The following is a 19,457-nucleotide window of genomic DNA, read 5'->3' as shown; positions in this document are numbered from 1 at the left end:
CTTCAAGAAAGTATTCAACATAAGCTTAATCTTAAGCATATGAGTAATTGACTTCCTTACTTAATACATCACTTAAACCAATGATAAATTTTCAGTATATGCTTAAATCGGGCTGCAAATAGGAATGTTGTTACTCATTGCTTTCGTGCTTTCGTGAATCAAAAAGGACAGAAATAGAGGGAAACATGTTGGGTCATGTTATTCATACACCTTTTAGCGTACGCTTGTCACTCTCTATTGTTCCTAAATCACAAACGAGACTAAATTTGAACCAGTAAGTAACAGTGACTATAACATATATAAGGTCTTCTTTCAAGTGCTTGTCCTTATATACATGTGCTCTGTGTATCAGCTGTGCCAGTAAGCTGCTGTTTGGGGGAGGAGGGGTGCATGAAGATAAAAGGTCTTGCCTATTTTGTTTTCAGATCCTGAAAATCAAATAATACTGGATAGGGCTCAGGTGGGCAATATGGTAGACACCAACCAAGCTTTGCCTCAGCAGGAAGCAGCTTTTCATGTGTCTGCCATGTTTATCTCAGGTTGTATTTATTCTTGGTCTTCAGATTTTTTTTTTAAATCAGGACTCTTTTTTTTAATAATCCTACTTTTGTTCTTTCCTAGTTTAGCTGCAGGAAGACTATTGCAACTAAATAATCAGGCTTTAAGAACTGCCTGGTCTCTCATAACCCTTCCTCTTTAAATTATATCCTATTCCCTGGTACTGCCATAGCTGCTGGTTTTCTGTAGAAGGGCTAAAACGTTGACTTTAGTTATTATTCAGAACATCCTGAATGGAAAGGCTGATATAAACCACAACATACTCAATTCCAGGCTGCTACCTTCCACCAGCAGTGCAAGTTGTTCAGGCACATCCTGTCAGGCTGGTCTTGGATCAGTTGTGAGATTCCTTTCTCCAAGGGGAAAAGTGATGTGGAAAATGCTAAACTCCATTGGGAAGGAAGAAAAGAAAATAGGTCTTCTGAAAGATCAATTCCCCTTTGTCATTCTATGTCTGCTGAGATAATGTGTCTGGATACAGCAAGCTTCAGTGTATTTGGGGAATCTTAACAAGGTCCTATATCACTGTTTATGGACATACATTATTTTCCTCTATTCCCCCACAAATAGCACTGAGGCATCAGATGTTTTTTGTATGGAGCACAAGTGCAATGCAGTCCAGTGGTAGCATGGCACTGTACAGTTCTCCCTTGATACCAGGGAAAGAAAGGACCACAGCTGTTTTCCCCTCTGTAATGGAATTGGGTCAGCAGTTGCAAATCTGTCTGAAATCTCATTGCGATTGGACACTTAACATGAGTACGTGAGCTTAGGTTCTTGTTCCACCATAGTTCTCTCTGCTATAACTCAAAGCAACATGAGCTTTAGAATATCCATAGTTCTTCCATTAGCTTCTGAGATAGCTTAGTTCTCCTCTGTCACCCCATAAATAATAAATTGGTCATTTATTCTCCTCAGGGAAGAGATTTTCCTGAGTTTAGTCCAGATGGGAGATTTGGGTGTCATAACAGTCTAGATACACACCTGATTCTAGTCTTATGTACTGTGGTCTCCTTCTTGATGCAGTCATTTCATTTTCCTTCCCATATGTAGGAAATAGGATACTGGACTGGATAGGCTTTGATTTGGTCTGTGTTTTATTTGGGGGAAATGTCTGTATTTTATCTATATCACACTTTTCATGTGTTTTCAAAGTACATATTTGCAACAGGAAAAGTTATTTATTGTCTCCTTACTAGAAAGCCCTATGCAGTAATGTTGGTAATACTACTCAAGATATGTATCCTCTGTTGATTCTAGCATTGAGCCAGATGCAGTGTTATTGTCCTGAATTTTTAAAATGGGAAGGTTATATTCTCTTCGGTGTTTTTTCTAGCTTCTGTCTTTGATTGAGGTTTTTATCAAGTTGCACCAGTACATGTAGTATTTTGATCTTAGTGTCCTTATAGTAAAATGTTTCAAAATTCATCCCTTAACTAAAAAATGCACTCAGTGTTGTAGTACACTCTTCTGGAAACATAGTTCCTTTATTCAAACAGCAGAGAACAAGACTCCCATGGCAAAGCTTCCCATACTTCTCTGGGACTGGTATATTAACATGACTGAACAGTGGTTTTGTTGGAGCAAATATCTTGGCTGAGGGGAACATGGGATATAATGAGAACTAACCCCATCAAGCAGGATTTATTTTACATTAGGAGGTCAGGTTTGTTAGACTCAATCATATTTTGAAAGGTCTTTCATGGAGGCACTCTCTTCCAGAGGTATAACTCGCAGATTGTAAGGAAATTCCTTCTCGATCATTATGCCAACTTGGCAAATCACTCCTCATGTGTTTCTCCGTGTGAAAGTGGAAAATAAGAAATCTGTTGGGTTTTTTTTTTTTCTAGATCCTATCTAAGTAGTGAAGGTCTTGAAAGCTTAAAGTCATTAAAAAGTTTTAAGACACAAAGTTTCTGGGCACTTGTAAGTCTGTGAGTTGATTCATGAGTTCAGCATTTCTGAACACGAAGCTGCTGGCCTCCAAGGAGAACTAGCTCAGTCCAACAGCTAGCAACAAGAAATAAACTGCATTCTTTAGCTGAAATGTGTTTTTATTAAGTTAGCACCAGGAATACCTCTGAATTTCTTGCCTCTCACTGCAGGCATCAAGTCATCTGCCACTCAGGCTGGTGCAATGCATGAATAAGAAACTGGCTTTTGAAGTTGCTGCAGGTATCTTTATGCTAAAAACACTTCTCTAGACAACACCATCAGAGTTGTGCTTTTACTGCTTTCCAGCAACACTGCTATGTTTTAGAAGTTAAAGCAGTAATTATTTACTTTGTAGCATCTCAGCACGTCTTGTGGATTTCAGGGGTACCACAGATTTTTGGTTATAAATCCCTGAAATACCCATAAATTAAAGTTGCAATTCCATCTCTGGCTTCTGATGACATTGACAAATCACTTGAGCTTTGCTGACATGGCTTATGTCACAAGAGTCCTCTTAATGGAATTACAGCCTTTGTTTGTAGAGTTTGGGGAACATTCTATTACTCGTTAAATTAACATTTATTTATTACTGGTCAGCCCCATTTTGAACCTTTGCAATAATGATAATCAAAGCATATTTAATGTCAATAAATAGATTGTAATATGGACAGGTTTACCATCTTATGCTTTCCTTTATGCCATCCTGCTCTCTTTAGCCAGAGTAGGTTTGCCTTCTGTTTGGACTCCCCTTTGTCATTGCCAATGTAACTAATGAAAACAATAAGCATCTTTTCTGAAAGTTACTGCCATTGTTCCCTGCTAAATCTCTCTCCTAGAATCTGTCTACTCAGTGGAACTGGGTAGAGAGTTCATAATAAATCAATAGGAGAAGGTGTAAAATCAATGTTTCTCCAGGTTCTGTCAATATAAATATATTGACTTAGTAATCTACTATGATTTAGTCATATACCACATGAAAAGTACTGGAGTATGAAATGTAATTACATATCATTTTAAAGTAGCGTGATGAAGCAGTGACAGAATGATCACAGCAAGTGTATACTACTTATCACCATGCTATAAAGATGTTAGATCATTCTCAAGGAAAAGAATTCAGACAGAAGGAGCTCTTCATTGAGCATTGTGCGGTGCCAAATACAAGCCGATAGCAATTTGCCTCTTTCGGTATCAAAGCTGAGGTGAACGGCTCAAACCACCTGTCAATTTAAAAATTGCATTGCCAGCTTCCATATACCGAGAAATCTCATAAAGCTGCTACCTATAGTTTGAAAGCTACATTCAGAATTTTTTTGGTGCACATGCTTACAGAATAAGTTCTCTCTCTCTCTCTCTCTCATGAAACCTAGCATGAATCTTCTTATGAGATGACCAACTACTGTCTCAGCTATCAGAGAACTACTCTGATAGAAGACAGGGACAGCAACAAAAGAAGAATTGTCATCCTTTATACGTGTCCTTGCATAGTGTGCCTCATGGCATCCTTATCTTTTCTTTAGAGACCACAGGGCTTAGTGGAGATACTTCCCTCCTTTTGTTTCTGTTTCTGTTGCCAAACTGGCTCAATAAAGCCGCTCCCTCATCCTTAATATAGAGGTTAATTCTAAACATTATTTTTCCATCTTAATCTAAATGCCTCTACAAATTAGATAAAGACCTTGGACTCCTAAGAGTTTGCCTAAGGTTCATCACATCTTCAAATTTTAGCCTGTTTTCATGAGGTAAATGAAAATTATTTTCTATAGAGTGACATCTAGCTTTGATTTCAAAGCTAAGTAATATTTGGTGTACTTCTACATTATTGAAATGTTAAAATATTATCCTTAATGTGAAACATTCTTTAAATATATTATACATATACATACATGTATGTTTCTAAAAACACAGCACAAGAAATATAGATATAGGTTTGTAAAGAACCCATAGTGCCCAGAATAATTACTCATCATTACTCCTCCATTATTAAAAGTTCGGTTCAGAAACCTTTTTTAAAAAAGGTCTGGTTCTGTTTTCCAAACGCACTAGTATAACTTTGGAATACCTTGACTGAAGCCAGTGGATTTAAACAAGTATACTATTGATAAAAATGGAAACAGAATTGAATCCAGTATAATAATTCTTATGCTGTTGTTCTGCAGAATCTGTCATTTATAGAAGGAATCCAAGAATCTTTAAAATAAAAAATTATCTAGGTGGGATTTAACATGATCTGAGTTGGCCCTGCTTTAACCCAGGGGCTGGAGCAAGTGACCTTCAGAGGTCCCTTCCAGCCTAAATTGTGTTATGGTCCTGTGAGTTCTAATCCTATAGGAATTAGGTTCACAGGTGCCATTTTCTGCTCCTCTGAAAATCCAGCCTCAGCCGTCTTCAGAGGGCAGTGTTGGTGGCTAAAGAGTAGAAGCTGACTGAATTAAAAAATGAAGCTTATACAATGGGAATTCCATCTTCGCACAATACATCTGATACAGGGCAAAGGTAGACTGTATTCATGACAGATGTCTAAGTCCCTTATGTAATTCATGTGAAGGAATTGTGTGGATGGAGGCATGTACACGTGTGAGAAATGCAATAAGTTCTTATGGATAGTTGGTATATGGCTATACCAGGAGTGCTAAACGTGCCAAAAAGATCTGATAATGCCTTCAGCAGAGACAGATGATTTGAATGGTTTGTCAGAATACTAAATTATGAATGAGCTTGTGACTATATTAAAAAGAAATTTCCTTAATGGATTTATAAGGCTCTTTAAGATTGTAGAAGAATCTGTTTTCACTAAAAACATCACAGAGAAATGAAATATTCCTCTTATTTGTTGTATTTTCATCTCTGTACGAATCTCTGTTGTAAGAGCTGCCCTCCTTCCAGTACTTGCCACCCCTAAAACATTCTAGATTTGTTGAAATAGGAGTTCAAGGAACTAGGAATGGTTCTTTACCGAACAGCAGGAGTGTGATATCAGAAGCTACTTAATCGGCTTACAGTGATCTTTAATTTGTATAAGGTTTTTATACTTGTTCAAGATACCTTGGGAAGTTGTCGTCATTTTTTTTTGCTGATATCAATTTCAGATGCACGTGCATGTAACTTGTTATGCCTGATTATTGCTACAAAATTTAACTTCATGAACGAAGAGACAAGGGGATACTGCTTTGAATTGTTCTGTCTTTTCTTTGAAGTAAAGATAAATGTCATAACAGAAATCATCACTCCCTTAGTCTTAATTTATACAACATGGGTGGCTAATTGCCTCTGAGCAATCCTGTTGTTACTGAGATCATGGCTGATGAGATACGAAGCTTTGAAATAAAAATACCTTCTTAATGTCATCAGCATTTGACTGACAGCCTGTTTTGCCCATCTTTAATACTCCTGTTTGATAAACAGCATACATAAGTATAATAGCTGAGCTGCAGATAGGGCATCAATCTTTGCTTGCTAGGGGATAACCTGTCAACGTGTTCATGACTTACCACCCATGTGTTCTGATGGCATTTGTAACTCTCTCTGATAAACATCACATCTAAACCTAGGCTATTAGATGGCTACATTATCTCTGTAACCAACCTTCTACAAACTAGAAAATTACCAGATTATGTGTTCCTAGTTGGTTTTTCTCAGATTCAGCTAGAGGCACGTGATTATTCTGATCAATAGTGTAGCCAGTCACTAGTAATTTCAACATTAGTACTGGCACAATTTAGAAATTTGCCACAGTTTAAATTGCAGCTACTTAAACAAAACCATAAAAATAGATATCACTCAAGAAAAATATGGAATATTCCTGTTTTCTTTTTAATTCCCTTCTTCACTTTTTACCAATTTCCATTCAGTATTATTTCTTTGGAAATAATAAGCTCTTTTGTGCTGGCATTTGTATTGGTTTTGTTTGGCAAGGTTTTGGTAGCGGGGGGGGGGGGTTACAGGGGTGGCTTCTGTAAGAAGCTGCTGGAAGCTTCCCCTGTGTTCGAGAGAGAGCGAGCCCATACTAGCTGGCTCTAAGACGGACCCGCCGCCGGCCAAGGCCGAGCCAATCAGTGATAGTGGTAACGCCTCTGTGATAACATTTTTTAAGAAGGAAAAAAAGTTGGGACGGAGAGAAACTGCCGCCGGAGTGAGGAGTGAGAACATGTAAGAGAAACAAGCCTGCAGACACCAAGGTCAGTGAAGAAGGAGGGGGAGGAGATGCTCCAGGCGCCGGAGCGAAGATTCCCCTGCAGCCCGTGGTGAAGACCCTGGTGAGGCAGGCTGTCCCCCTGCAGTCCAGGGAGGTCCACGGTGGAGCAGATCTCCACCTGTAGCCCGTGGAGGACCCCACGCCGGAGCAGGTGGGTTCCCGAAGGAGGCTGTGACCCCGTGGGAACCCCGCGCTGGAGCAGGTTCCTGGCAGGACCTGCGGATCTGTGGAGAGAGGAGCCCACGGAGCAGGCTTTCTGGCAGGACTTGTGACCCCGTGGGGGACCCGCGCTGGAGCAGTGTGCTCCTGAAGGACTGCACACCGTGGAATGGACCCATGCTGGAGCAGTTCGTGAAGAACTGCAGCCCGTGGGAATGGCCCACGTTGGAGGAGTTCGTGGAGGACTGTCTCCCGTGGGTGGGACCCCACGCTGGAGCAGGGGAAGAGTGTGATCAGCCCTCGTCCTGAGGAGGTGAAGCGGCAGAAAATAACGTGTGATGACCATAAACCCCATCCCTGTCCCCCTGTGCCGCTGGGGGGGCTTGGTGGTGAAATCCGGGAGGGTAGTTGTGCCCGGGAAGAACGGAGGGGTGGTGGGAAGGTGTTCTGAGATTTCATTTTACTTCTCATTACCATGCTCTGGTTGATTTGTAATAAATTGAGTTAATTTTGCAAATTGAGTCTGTTTTGCCCGTGACGGTAATAGTGAATGATCTCTCCTGTCCTTATCTCGACCCGCGAGCCTTTTGTTATATTTTCTCTCCCCTATCCAGCTGAGGATGGGGGAGTGATAGAACGGCTTTGGTGGGCACCTGGTGTTCAGCCAGGGTTAACCCATCACACATTATACTTAAAACTGGTAGCAAGTGTTGTCCAAGTATAATTTAATTGTGACCCAATCTGGTTTAATTGTTTTGTCTTAATTGCTACCCTCCTCTTGGTTTCTAACTGTTCATCTTAATTTTATTACATATGTGGTTTTTATCAAAATAGAGTAACTTGAATATGGTAGTTCACATTTGCACCTATGCAATTTAAAGGCAATCCAGAAAAATGCATAGTAGAATTAATGTAAGCCAAAACATCCGTATACTTGCTGTCATTTTTTAGATAACATGTAGAAGTGAGAGATCCATCACCAGGATGGGTCAGTGTATGGAGTTAAAAACCCTTGGAAGTTTCTAATTAGACTGAAGCAAGACCTGATCCTTCTAGCGGCTGTGTCTCTTTTCCTGTCAGTGACACCATCAGTGTGAAGGGAGCCTCAGTACACAGCAAGAGGATTAATATTTTGCAAAAGTGGGTTCTAAAAGGCCTCATTTACCTCACCATAAATTCAGTGATATTCTGGACAGGCTTTGTGAGAAATAAACGTCGAATAGGTTGCGTACTTTTTAAAAAACAAGCCCACTGTGTTAAAAATAGATTTTCAAAACCAATTATAAAGTTCCAATTTTTGCTGTAATAGCTATGGGACAATTACAAATTGACTTAATGCCTCAAAGCAAATCATCACCGTTCAAAATACTTTGTCATGCCTACTATCCCTATCTTCATAACATTTCATTTTATGTTAAAGTGTCATGTGTTAGAAAATCACGTAATGATAAAGAAAATGTTCATGTGGAAGGTTAGAAATTACTTTAATGAGTTATTATTACCTTGCTCGCAGACTGTTGGTAATATTTTTGTGTTATTTTAATGTATTCTGAGTAGAGACAGAGGCACTAGTCAGATTGCATCATCAAGAACATTCCCCTGGGAATCAGGGCAGGATATAGGCCCCTAAGAAATGATACATCAGATTAAGTTGATGCTATATTTGCAGGACATACAACACACAATGAAATATAAAAATACACTGAAATATGTTATCTACTTCACATCTAATATGACTTGGTGTGGTGTTATGGAGATTGACACAATGACTGTAAAGGTACTTCTTAGGCTGTGGGATTAGCTAGCAGGATCCTCACTCACTTGCAGCTGCCTCTGTTATATAATAGGATGGTGACATCTCCCGTAATTTGTTCAATTCCCCCACACTGAAATGGGCTTGTGCTTGAAGTGGGAAGATGGCAAGGTTGCAATAAAAAAAAAAGAAATAAAAGAAAAAACATGGTCCCAGTTGAAAGCAGTGGTAGTAGCAGTGCTTGTAGGTTGGTTTGACACTGATCTCTGACTCTACTTCAAGGGACATTACTGTTACTGGTGATCAGTAAATTATTAGTATCAATCCAGGACTGTAACAGATATTTAAAGAGGCAAAAGATATTAAATGCCACTGTATTAAAATAGGAGTATTATGAATAAAATGCAAGGGTAGACTATTTCAGCCCACAAAAGTCAAGAAATTCATAGGCTGTCTAGCTACTGTATTCCCACTGCATTGGGTGTTGCTTTTTGATTCTCTTTGCATACTGCTGTTTTGATTGTGTGGAAGTATACCTGCAAAAAAAACCTTATCGAGAGATGGTCGCTCCGCAAACACAACTTCAAATCTCCTAGCTTTTGTGCTTGTGAATCTCAACTATGAAGTTACATTCACATAGCCTTTTTTGTACTTGAAAATGTTAAAAACTGAATAGAGGATAGTACATAGTATTCCATTTTGTTATGCTTAGAATTTCATTATTTCTACATTAAATTAGTGAAATTGTCTTCCTCTTATCCCAAGCAGTAGGTGTAGTAATCAGCACCATTTAATGTCAATACAACAGATCTGTTTTGAGGCTCAGAAAATTTCCTCAGGTACCAACAACAGAAAGCTTATTTCATTCTGCTGTCTCAAAAATGGCTAAGGAGAATTTTAGCTTTTGAAGAACACTTCTAGGAAACCTTCTAGGCAATGTTTTTAGGAAAAACAAAGAGAAACATCAACCTGAAAAGTATTTTTTTTCAGATAGTTAGAGAAGATGCTTTCAATGAAAATACCTGTATTTGGTTTGGCATATACAGTGCCTTGAATATTCCTTGTAAGCTTGGAGGGTGGGTTTTTTTAATCAAATGTTTCCCCCTGATCCTGGCTGTTGAGACAAGCCCAAAGCCACCAGATTCTCATCCAAAAGGGAATTTTCCAAAGTTCATCATGTGGACTTAAAAACACAAAATAGGACCAAACCATCAGAAGTTATAACCTTGTTATCAGTTTCCTCCATCACATCTTTCTTGGAGCATATTGTAGTCTGCAGTGATTCTTCTCTTGAACAATAAGATGTGCTGGGGAGTTTAACAGAGGTGATAGGCAACAGGCTATAAATAGAGTCCACTGAGGATGATTAATGTGGAGGGTGTCACAGTGTAAAATACTTAAGCCTCTCCTCCGGCTTTGGGCTGTTCCCTCTTCAAAGGATGGACAGTACTCAGTACATAGACCAGCATAGGCCAGTGATACGAAAACTCCCATCAATCTCAGTAGACTTCAAATCAGGATTTAAGTTTTCTCCATCCATTGCACAGCCTTCAGGACCAAACCACTATAGAGTTGCAACCACCGTTCCTACTTGCACAAAGGCATCAAGAAACAAGTCTGCTAATTTTCCTTAGAGATAGTCTCTGATGATCTCAAGCATCTGTACAGATCTTGGGAAGTACGATGACACCTTATTCTATAAGCTGCAGTGAGCTGGCCCAGTAGGTCCAAACAGTGGTAATCATATATGCAATGCAATAAAATTATTCAGCCTTGAATAACTAATTCCTAATGGAATAACAGGAATATAGTGGAGTTTTATTTCTTTTTTTTACTGTCACATTTTTGCAGGAATCTTTCATTAACTTTTTCCACAGGTAATGGTTTAAAGCATTGGAGCCTGAACTCTTTTTTGCTTTGTGTATTCAATACCTTCTCTCCATTCCAGGAAAAGGCTGCTAAACAGAAAACACTCCTTTCTCTTATTCACAGTTGTCTAGTAAATGCAAAGTTGTATTATTTGCCTGTGTCCATAAATGACTGTATAACCTCAGGCTAAGGAAGACATACACCCATCTGAGTGATCCTTACAGAAATTCAATGCATTCAAAACATGTCCGTAAATATAAAGAAAACAAGAGGGATAGGGACAGCAATACCAATACTCACTGCTTTTCTTGAAGATGTGCTTGGTTTAGTATTCATGCTGGTGATTAGAAAATAAAAAGTTTGTGTAAGAGGGTTGTACATAGACAGTGAAATGCATTTAGCATGTGACCATTTTATAAATAAAGTAAATATAGACTTCCGAAACATTTTATTCATGATCTCATGGTTTTGTCATTCTCTGGAAGTAAAAATATTGACATTTACCAGGCTGTTTGTTCCAGCTTTCTGATCTCCTGCAGTTTATTTTTATAACAACCTTATCGATGAGCCTCTTACTCAGCTCTCTAGGTTTAACTGAGTTGAGTCGATTTGTTACCACAGCTTCAAGGAGCTGTTACAGAACAAGTGAGACATCCTAATAAAGCTGTAAATGTGTTTACTCAAACATGGTATTGATTTTACTTGGAGAGGGAGAAGCTAGTGCTTAGCATGGTGTCAGGGAGGATGAATTTAACTGCAGTTTTTCATTGTCATCTGTCATGGTTGTGAAACACTAAGTGAAGCCACAAGAGGGTAATTAGAATTGCCAGAAATTTAGCCCCTAAAATCAGTTAACCACTTGAGATTTTTGTAGTTTAATTAGTTTTTATTGAAACTTTCCTCCAGTGGTATAGTCAGGAAGGGATTTCTAATGTTTTCAGTGAGAGTGAGATTTCAAGGTTGTCACTTGTTAGATATACATCTTAAATGACTGTTTTTCTGAAAGGGTTGGTAACCTTTTTTCTCTCACTTGTGATTAGCCTGGCACTACAGTTCTATAGAAGCACAGAGCCATTTCATTTTAAAAGAGAGGGAAAAACACTTGTACACATATACATTTGTAGATGATAGCATATATGTGCATGTGTGGAATAATGCACACATTTTCTCTATATATTTTGAGAGAGAAAGTGCTAAGGTGTGTGAAGGTTGAAAGAAGTATAGTGTATTTGAAGATGCTTACTTTTAATTTGCCTTATATACTGTAAGTCTAATGAGTCAGACCACAGTGCCAAAATACATGAAAATAGAAGCCAAATCCTACCCTTAATCAAAAACGTTTCCATTTAATCCTACCCTTAATCAAAAACGTTTCCATTTAGAATAGCCAGCATTCAGTTTGATAGCAACGGGCAGGGCCTCTGGCTTACCACAGTTCTTGGCTGTAATATCCACCATCTGCCACAAAATTAAAAAAGGAGAAACCTCAGCATGTTGACGTACGGTCGTTCAGCGACTATATTGCAGAATCATCTGATGCCAACATCTTTTGCAAAATCTAGGTTGGCTGGCTGGCTCTTGGCACCAGCATTGCTAACCACCTGATTACAAGTGACCAGCCTGGTGCTACCACATTAACCCACTCCAACAGCGCTAAAAGACATCCAAAAAAGCCTCAGTCATATCAACTACAAGGCTTTAAATTGCTAGGGTAATGTTTCTTGAAAACTGCATCTTCCCACGCTGCTGGCCTGGAAAGCTAGTGGGATCACATAAAAATAGATGAGCGTTTGAGCAACTGTGATAAATGCTGTATATGAACGAGAGCGTGAAAAGGTGCTTGCAACTGTCCCCCATGGTGGAATAACACCATTTTTAAAAAGGCAGTTCACAAATTAAGCTGTGGAAAATTTAAATACAAAAAGAGGAGGCAGTTCAGCTGTTCATGATCCTTTTTTGTGGCTGGGACAATTTTGCTGGTGAATGGCCTGGCTACCGTGGATTATATTAGGTGCTTCAGGTTTCAGCTGGAAGAGGAGGATTGTCTGGGAACATCACATAGCAAAAAGGTTTTGAGGGGCTCTGACTCAGGGTCACCTTGTAATTGTTTATAATTAATGCATTCGATAATTGCTTTTTTCCTGCTTTTCTCTCTTGCATTTAAAAAAATACATTAATTTTGCCTTGGGCTTTTTATAAAGGTTGGAAATGTGAGAGAAACTGCAGAAAGACAAGTAGTGGGGGAGCTGGGTGTCAGAGGCTATAAACGGATTTCCAGCCAGCATTAGTAATTAACAGTCATTAAAATTAATTGTCAAGTGTACAATTTGAAATGAAACATTTGGCTTCAATATGAGCTGGTTTTAAGTGTTGTTAAACCATTACTGAAGCAGACCAGAACTGTTTTTAAATCTCCGCTATTAGACTCCCACATTCCTATCCAACTGCACTAGCGCTAGGTGTTCATTCAGAACTACCACTGATAATCTGGAAACAAAACTTTCAAAGAAATTACTGATTTCAGTTAAATTGCCTCTGAAATGTCTATTTTGCTGGCCACAAGAAAATGAACTTGGTTCTCCTTTAATGTTTTTTAAGTGCTACTCAGCTCTTAGAAGTAACAAAGTAAAGACAACTTTTATGTCAGTCAGTGGACTGTCTTGCTGGTCTTTTCAGACTTATATTGACATTTGTTTGGACTAGATGATCTTGAAGGTCTTTTCCAACCTAAATGATTCTATGATTCTATGATCCCCAAGGAGATTTGAGCTGATTTCAGTGAGGGCTTTGGTTTGGGTCTGGATTTTGAGGCTCAACGACCACTTGTGGCACTTGGCTTACAGAACTTATCATTTAGCAGTGAGAACAAAAAGGAAAAAAGCAACTTGACTTTTCCATCCCTCATTCTGTTTGCAGACCTAGCAATTATAAACATTGTCTTTGAGCATATGTAGTAAGGAGGCTGGAGATAATAAAGATTAATGCTCAATTATTTCAGGCACACTTTTCAGAGCAAAGTGATGTCAGAGACACTTTACTGAGCAGAAAAGAAATAATTATGGGCCAAAAATAGCTATTGGTGTCTTATAATCACTTCTATCATCTGGGAATGCAGATACGTTTTGTACCACTCTAAGGTTTAAAGCAGCTTTTGAAGCAAAGTTGTCTTTGCTTTCTAGGAAGATGCTGAATAAGTGGGATGAACTGGACACAGTTCCAAGCAAGTTCTTATCCTGACTAGGTACAACGTGGTTATTTGGCTATCCATGCCTGTGAGGGACAAAATGCATCCCAGTCTACTCTGAAAGCTTACCGAGATGGCTAATTACAGTAAGGTGGCCTACTAGATATCCTGCAGCTGCCATTTCTCTTACTCCACCAACGATAAATGCTTTGGACGTCAGGGCAGGAGGCAGACAAGTAGGAAAGCCTTGGGTTTGGTTCTTGCCTTTGTCTTCTAGTGTTACGAGAGTGGTACACAATGCATGTAACACCATCCACAGCTTCAGCAGTGTAGAAATGCTAGTGCAGAATAGCTGCAATTAGAAGATGGTAGACAGTATTGCCTGAAGTTTTGGTGAAATATTTGAAGTGAGGTTTCCTTGTGTGGCCAAAATATACTACTGCTTTCGGTGCTCCATTCCAGTGATAGCCAGGAACCAGTTCAGGCCATGGCAGAAGTTAAAATAGTTGCTGAGCTACTTTAGTATGTGCCGGGATGATCTAGTTCTGTGATCCCAGGCGCATGATACAGGATCAGAGTTCAATCCTGGCTTTTCTGTCTGTGAAATTGTAGGAGGAGTGTGAAGTCTGAAGCCATGTTCACTTATCTTCTTGCATTTCCAGTCATGGCACATTAAAGAGATTACAGCCTCCAACTGCTTATCATCTTCCCTCCACCACCTTGCTCGCTGGTAGAGTTGTTTGAGTACTCACTAACCACTTCAGTTTAAATCAGCTGGGTTAGCAAAGATCTACTATTCAACAGCTTACTCCTTAAACTAATCTGGCTCATTTTGACAGTGTGTCAAGTTATTCAAGCAGGAAAGAAGAATGGTGAAAAACAGATGGGGCAGTAACTTCTTCAGCTGGAACTCCAAGATTTGAGTCCATGCCTTGAGAGTATGACTCATGGGGTTTGCATCACAGTACCTTATACATTGGAGAAGGCAAACTCTGAATTATATTCTGACCATGTTGCTTTTTACTGCATTAACTAAAAAGAACATTCTGCAGCACAGCAGCCAACCTGATAGAGGTCTTTGTTTCTCTGCTCAAACAACAGTGCTTTCTGGTGTTCCCTTGGGGTCTGCTTTGCCAACTGCCTAGTCTTAGTACGTGATGTAGTTCTGTATTTGTGAATGTGTGTTTGTATTGTCATTCGATGTGGTATTGTGTCAGATACTGCTATTTCTATTTCATCTATGAGACACATACCTTTTATGAGAAACTCAACAGACAAGAGAATGGTTTGAGGGCAAACTCCCCACTGCAGTTTCTACATACCTCATATATGACAGCTGTACTTAATGTCATTTCTCCACCACTCTGAAATCACACAGATCTCTCATTTCTATCACCAATTAGAACAGGATGGTTTTTCACCTGATTCTGCTTTGACTTAGATCAGAATAAATTAAGAAGTACCTTCACTGAAGACAAAATATACATACTAGCTTGAAACTACAGTAAGCCTGGGAGGTGATGACAGTCTCTCTCAGTCTAGTTGGTACTGAAAAATAATTCAGTTTTATGGTCCTTTGCTCCTTGGATTTTCTCATCTTCATTTATGTTTGATGCCTTGATCATAAACATAGAAGACAGTTGTTCTTTTTTGTATAAATCCCTCTCTGAATTCATGCTCTGCACAAAACCTAGCCTTGTGTTTACCTTTGGAGGCCTGCCCAGTGCATCTTCGATACTTTACTGAGTCAGAAATGGACTGTCTTAACAGCCTTGTTTTACATACAGTTACAACTTGCTTTCAAGTTTTAACCACCCAGAAGCACACTGGCAAGCTCCTGCCTCCCAGGCAGTTTGAATTTGATGACTGACATTCTCCACATATCCAAGAAAGTTTCTCCGAAGAATCCATGTTAATTTAATGGAGAGCAGACCATTTTCATCTCGTTATTCAGAAATGGTCTGATTTCTGCCAGGCATGCTGTTTGAATTTCTTAACTGTTACCCAACTATTACAGCTGGACCGCCCTGCCTCAGTTGTGTTGTCCGTCATCCTCTGACTGCTATCAGTGATAGCACTCACAGCACAATTTCTTCCTGTTTCAGATTCTCATCTTTGTATACTGAAAACTTCTGTCTCCTCCACTTGTGCTTAACTTTTGTTGGTAAAGCAGTCATTTTTTCCTAGCTAGTGTCAGTCAATATCTGTGAAATTCCAGCTAACATCTAGTTCTATAGAAAAGTATTGATGTCAGAGATATACGAGTTTTCTACTCGTTGTCAACTAAAATGCCTACTTTTTATGGCCTCCCTATTCCAGTGAAAAGGACTTGATTTATAGATTTAGTAGTTTCAAACTCTTCCACCATTCAGTGCAGTTTAGAGAAAACTATACATCAACTAGGCTTCTTTTCACTATCAGTCATGACCAAGAAGCCAAGATAGATCTTGGTAATTCATGAAGATGGGGTCTTTTGCTCACCAGTATTATCCTTCTTTAATCTAACCTTATTTTTCATGTTTTACATGATTTTTAATCTTCAAGGAGCAGACATTATTGCAAAGGATAAAATACTTTTATCATCTTCTAAAAAATATGCTCTAATGTGCCACAGAAGGAAATACTTAGAAAAGGAGCACAGGTTAAAAGAGAGCATCACGATATGATGTAGAGTCTTTGTTTCAATAGTAACCAAGCTGAACAGAGAAAGTGTATTTGAAAGCCAGCTAGCAAAACATATAATCTTTGAATCAAAATTTGTAATATGTCAGAAATTGGTACCTATGAGCTACATAGTACATACAAGAGACATGGTTTCAAGACTAGATTTGTACTGTCAAGGTCCAAGGCCTGTCAGAGCATGACACAGGAACTTGAAATGGTGGATGAAAGCTTTAAAAAGAACATGTTTCAGCTTGCTAGAATTCTGATTTGTCCTGGGCAAGTCTCACTTTCCTTCTGTGATTGGATAAGGAAGAGAGATACATCTGAAACATATTAAAAACAGGATAAAAGTGAATAAAATACTACCTCTAGAATAACAGAGTGGAGTTTTAAATTATAAGATACTAAGTTTACTTTTCACATCTTGAAAACCTCTTCCAAATTTAAAATACACATTTCACCTCTGCCATAAGTTCTGTCATGCTTTCGATCACAATAGTTTCAGCCAAGACAAAATGTTTCAGAAATGAGGGACTCATTTCTGATGCCACCAAATGATGGTGGCATTTTGATGCCATCAAAATTTCTGATGCCACTTGTACTTAATTTTTTCAAGTACCTATGAATAATCTCCTTTTTAGGACTCCCTGCTTATATTAATTTAAAGAGGTGCTCTGGTTTTCAAAACACTCAGGTCCCAGTGATTTCTGGTTTTCTAAGCCATGCATTCTAGGGCTTTGTTAGCTAAAGCAGTTAACCAAGTGCCCTGATTCTGAGAGCTGCTTGGTTCTCCACACAGTTTGCTGTTTACGTAGGTGTCTACACATGCTAAGAGGTACCCTGTTTCCAAAGTCTTAGGTTAAATTTCCTGTAATAAAGGGCAACAGATGTCATCTACCTTTCCTCATCAAGTAAAAATATCTCACCTGCTTTTCATTGTGAACACCTGTAACTGTAAATATAGATAAAGTTTAATTGTTATATGCCTTCCTCTTTTTTTGCGAAAAGCTTGCAGAGGGACAGTTGTGTGGGGCTGTAGCTGTAGCCAGTACAAACAAAAGGAGCTCTCTTCAGCAGAGAAAACTGCTGCTTTGTTTTTAAAATGGTATTTGAGGAATAATGGGTTCTCTCTGGAAAAGAGAGCAAGAACTCTGGTAAAATAATTTTGAGGGCACTAATAGAGATCAGTCTTGATAACATTTAATTTACTTGAAGCTACCAAATGGAGACTTCAGGTAGAAATAACAGCAGCAGCACTCCAACTCAGCAGGTCACTCAAGCGCAATACTAAATTTAAAGTAGCCCGGCTACCTGTGTACATACAATTGGGCCAGTATTTCAGTGCTTTGCCCTGTGACAAACTGATACACTCAGAAAAACTAGTCTAACCATTTTCTTCCATCTCTTTCTCTCCCACTTTGTTCCGCAGGCTTTCTCTCACAGCTCGTCTATGACCGGCCAGTGACCGAGTGCATCCGGGCTGGACATTATGCAGCCAGTGTAATTATCAAGCGTTCAGGTTGCACCTTCCCAGAGAAGCCTGACTTCCACTGATACTGGTGAATTGGAGGGATCAAGAGTAACTCCCATGTTGCCATGGGATTGCTGCCTAAATTTTTCCTCCTTCCCTTTCCTCACCTTTCCAATTACCTGCATCAACGCTTCTGTACTTCTGCTCATTGTATTCTAAACAAAATATATATTTCTATGGTGTTTTCCTTTTCATACCACTACACTGTCTCAGTAGTCTTACCTTTTGGAACCAGTGCTAAGTGAAGCTTATTCTCTCATCCATCAGGAAAAATTGTTCTATTTACACAGTTTATATGGTAGTCCCATGTAAATGATACTGCTGATTAACACCAGTATAATACTTCTGTTGAATTATCTAGTTTGTATCCAGCTCTGGCCAAATCCTACTCAACTTACGTGAAATAAACAGACCTGACTTTATTTGTCACTTAACGTTATAAACCAGGAATTGTTCTTTCTATATAGTGGAGTCACACTATAGTAAAGAGTGGTGTAAATGTCCCAAGAATTTCCTTACATACTTGAGTGTACAAGATCTGGCCATCACATCCAGCCCAGCTTCCATGAAAGTGAATAGCTATGTTGTCAGTAATTCAAGGACCGGATCCAAAGCTGATGTCATGCATTCAGTCGTCTTGCACTGATGCCAGTAGCTTTGGGTCTGGCACTATGTGAGAGCAGGGTCTGGCCACTCTACGTACAGTCACATTCATCTGTCAGGTGAGCTGGCAGATAGGTACTTTCAGTGATTTCAGGGCAGATGCATGAGTTGATGATGATCATAAACATACAGATAGAGCCTATCTCTTCCATGTGAGGTTTCTAGAGGCTGTATTTAATTAAGGTACACATAGTGAAAATGAGGTACAGAAATATTTATGCAGGATATATTGACAGGATATGCCAAACAATCTCTGAAACGCACATTTTTAAACTTTTAATTTACTTTGGATAACTAAGCAATATGGTGGATTTTGTTTGTATTTACAGTATTCAAAGAGGTGATCTGACACTGCATTCATTACTTTGCTATGTAATTTGATACTGATAAATAAAAAATTGTCATACAGTAACTCCCAGTTTTGTATTGGTATGTGTCCAGCTTTCCTCCACATATCATACTGAAATGGGAACAGGAAGTGGGTGCTTAACACACAGTACATGCTAGATCTCAGCATTTTCTATGTGACTTTCAGTGTGCAGGTGGGTGTTCAAGGGTGATCTCAGCAGTAAGGAAGGGAAGGAACAACAGTTTGGCATTTATACCACAGGAGAGATGAAAAATTAATGGCATGGGTTCATCAAAGAATGTTAAGTCAGTGCGGGCTTTGCACTTTACTGCATTGCATGGAACAAGGGATGCACAGAGATTGAATGTTGTTATTACAGTTTGTGTACTGCAAAAAGCAAGGGGAAAAATCAAGGATATGACCCCGATTCCTTTGTTTGGCCCAGTATCCAGTCTGATACATTGGACAACAGGCTCTGTCGTCTTAGGGGTCAACTGGTGGGATCCCTGCAAGTACATCCAGAAACTTCATACCAGCCACTTCTGAAAATCTTCATGGGGCCATGGAACTCCATTGTTGCAAGCACAGGTCACCACGTCG

At 39.2% G+C, this 19,457-nt stretch overlaps 1 protein-coding gene across 4 annotated transcripts in view; it reads left to right on the top strand.

The window, feature by feature from the left end:
• Positions 1-18,920, top strand: part of ADK (adenosine kinase) — a 306,385-nt gene extending 287,465 nt beyond the window's left edge. For all 4 annotated transcript variants that reach the window (XM_049810314.1, XM_049810312.1, XM_049810313.1 and 1 more), the window contains one exon: positions 17,744-18,920. In XM_049810314.1, the coding sequence (XP_049666271.1) occupies positions 17,744-17,868 (125 nt within the window). In that variant the 3' untranslated portion in view covers positions 17,869-18,920. The remainder of the gene's footprint in view (positions 1-17,743) is intronic.
• The last annotated feature ends 537 nt before the right edge of the window (positions 18,921-19,457 follow it).

The sequence above is a fragment of the Accipiter gentilis genome, chromosome 9, assembly GCF_929443795.1.
Source record: "Accipiter gentilis chromosome 9, bAccGen1.1, whole genome shotgun sequence".
NCBI classification, from domain to species: Eukaryota; Metazoa; Chordata; class Aves; order Accipitriformes; family Accipitridae; genus Astur; species Astur gentilis.
The sequence above is the reverse complement of the archived record's forward strand: the minus strand, read 5'-3'. Positions and strand labels throughout refer to the sequence as shown.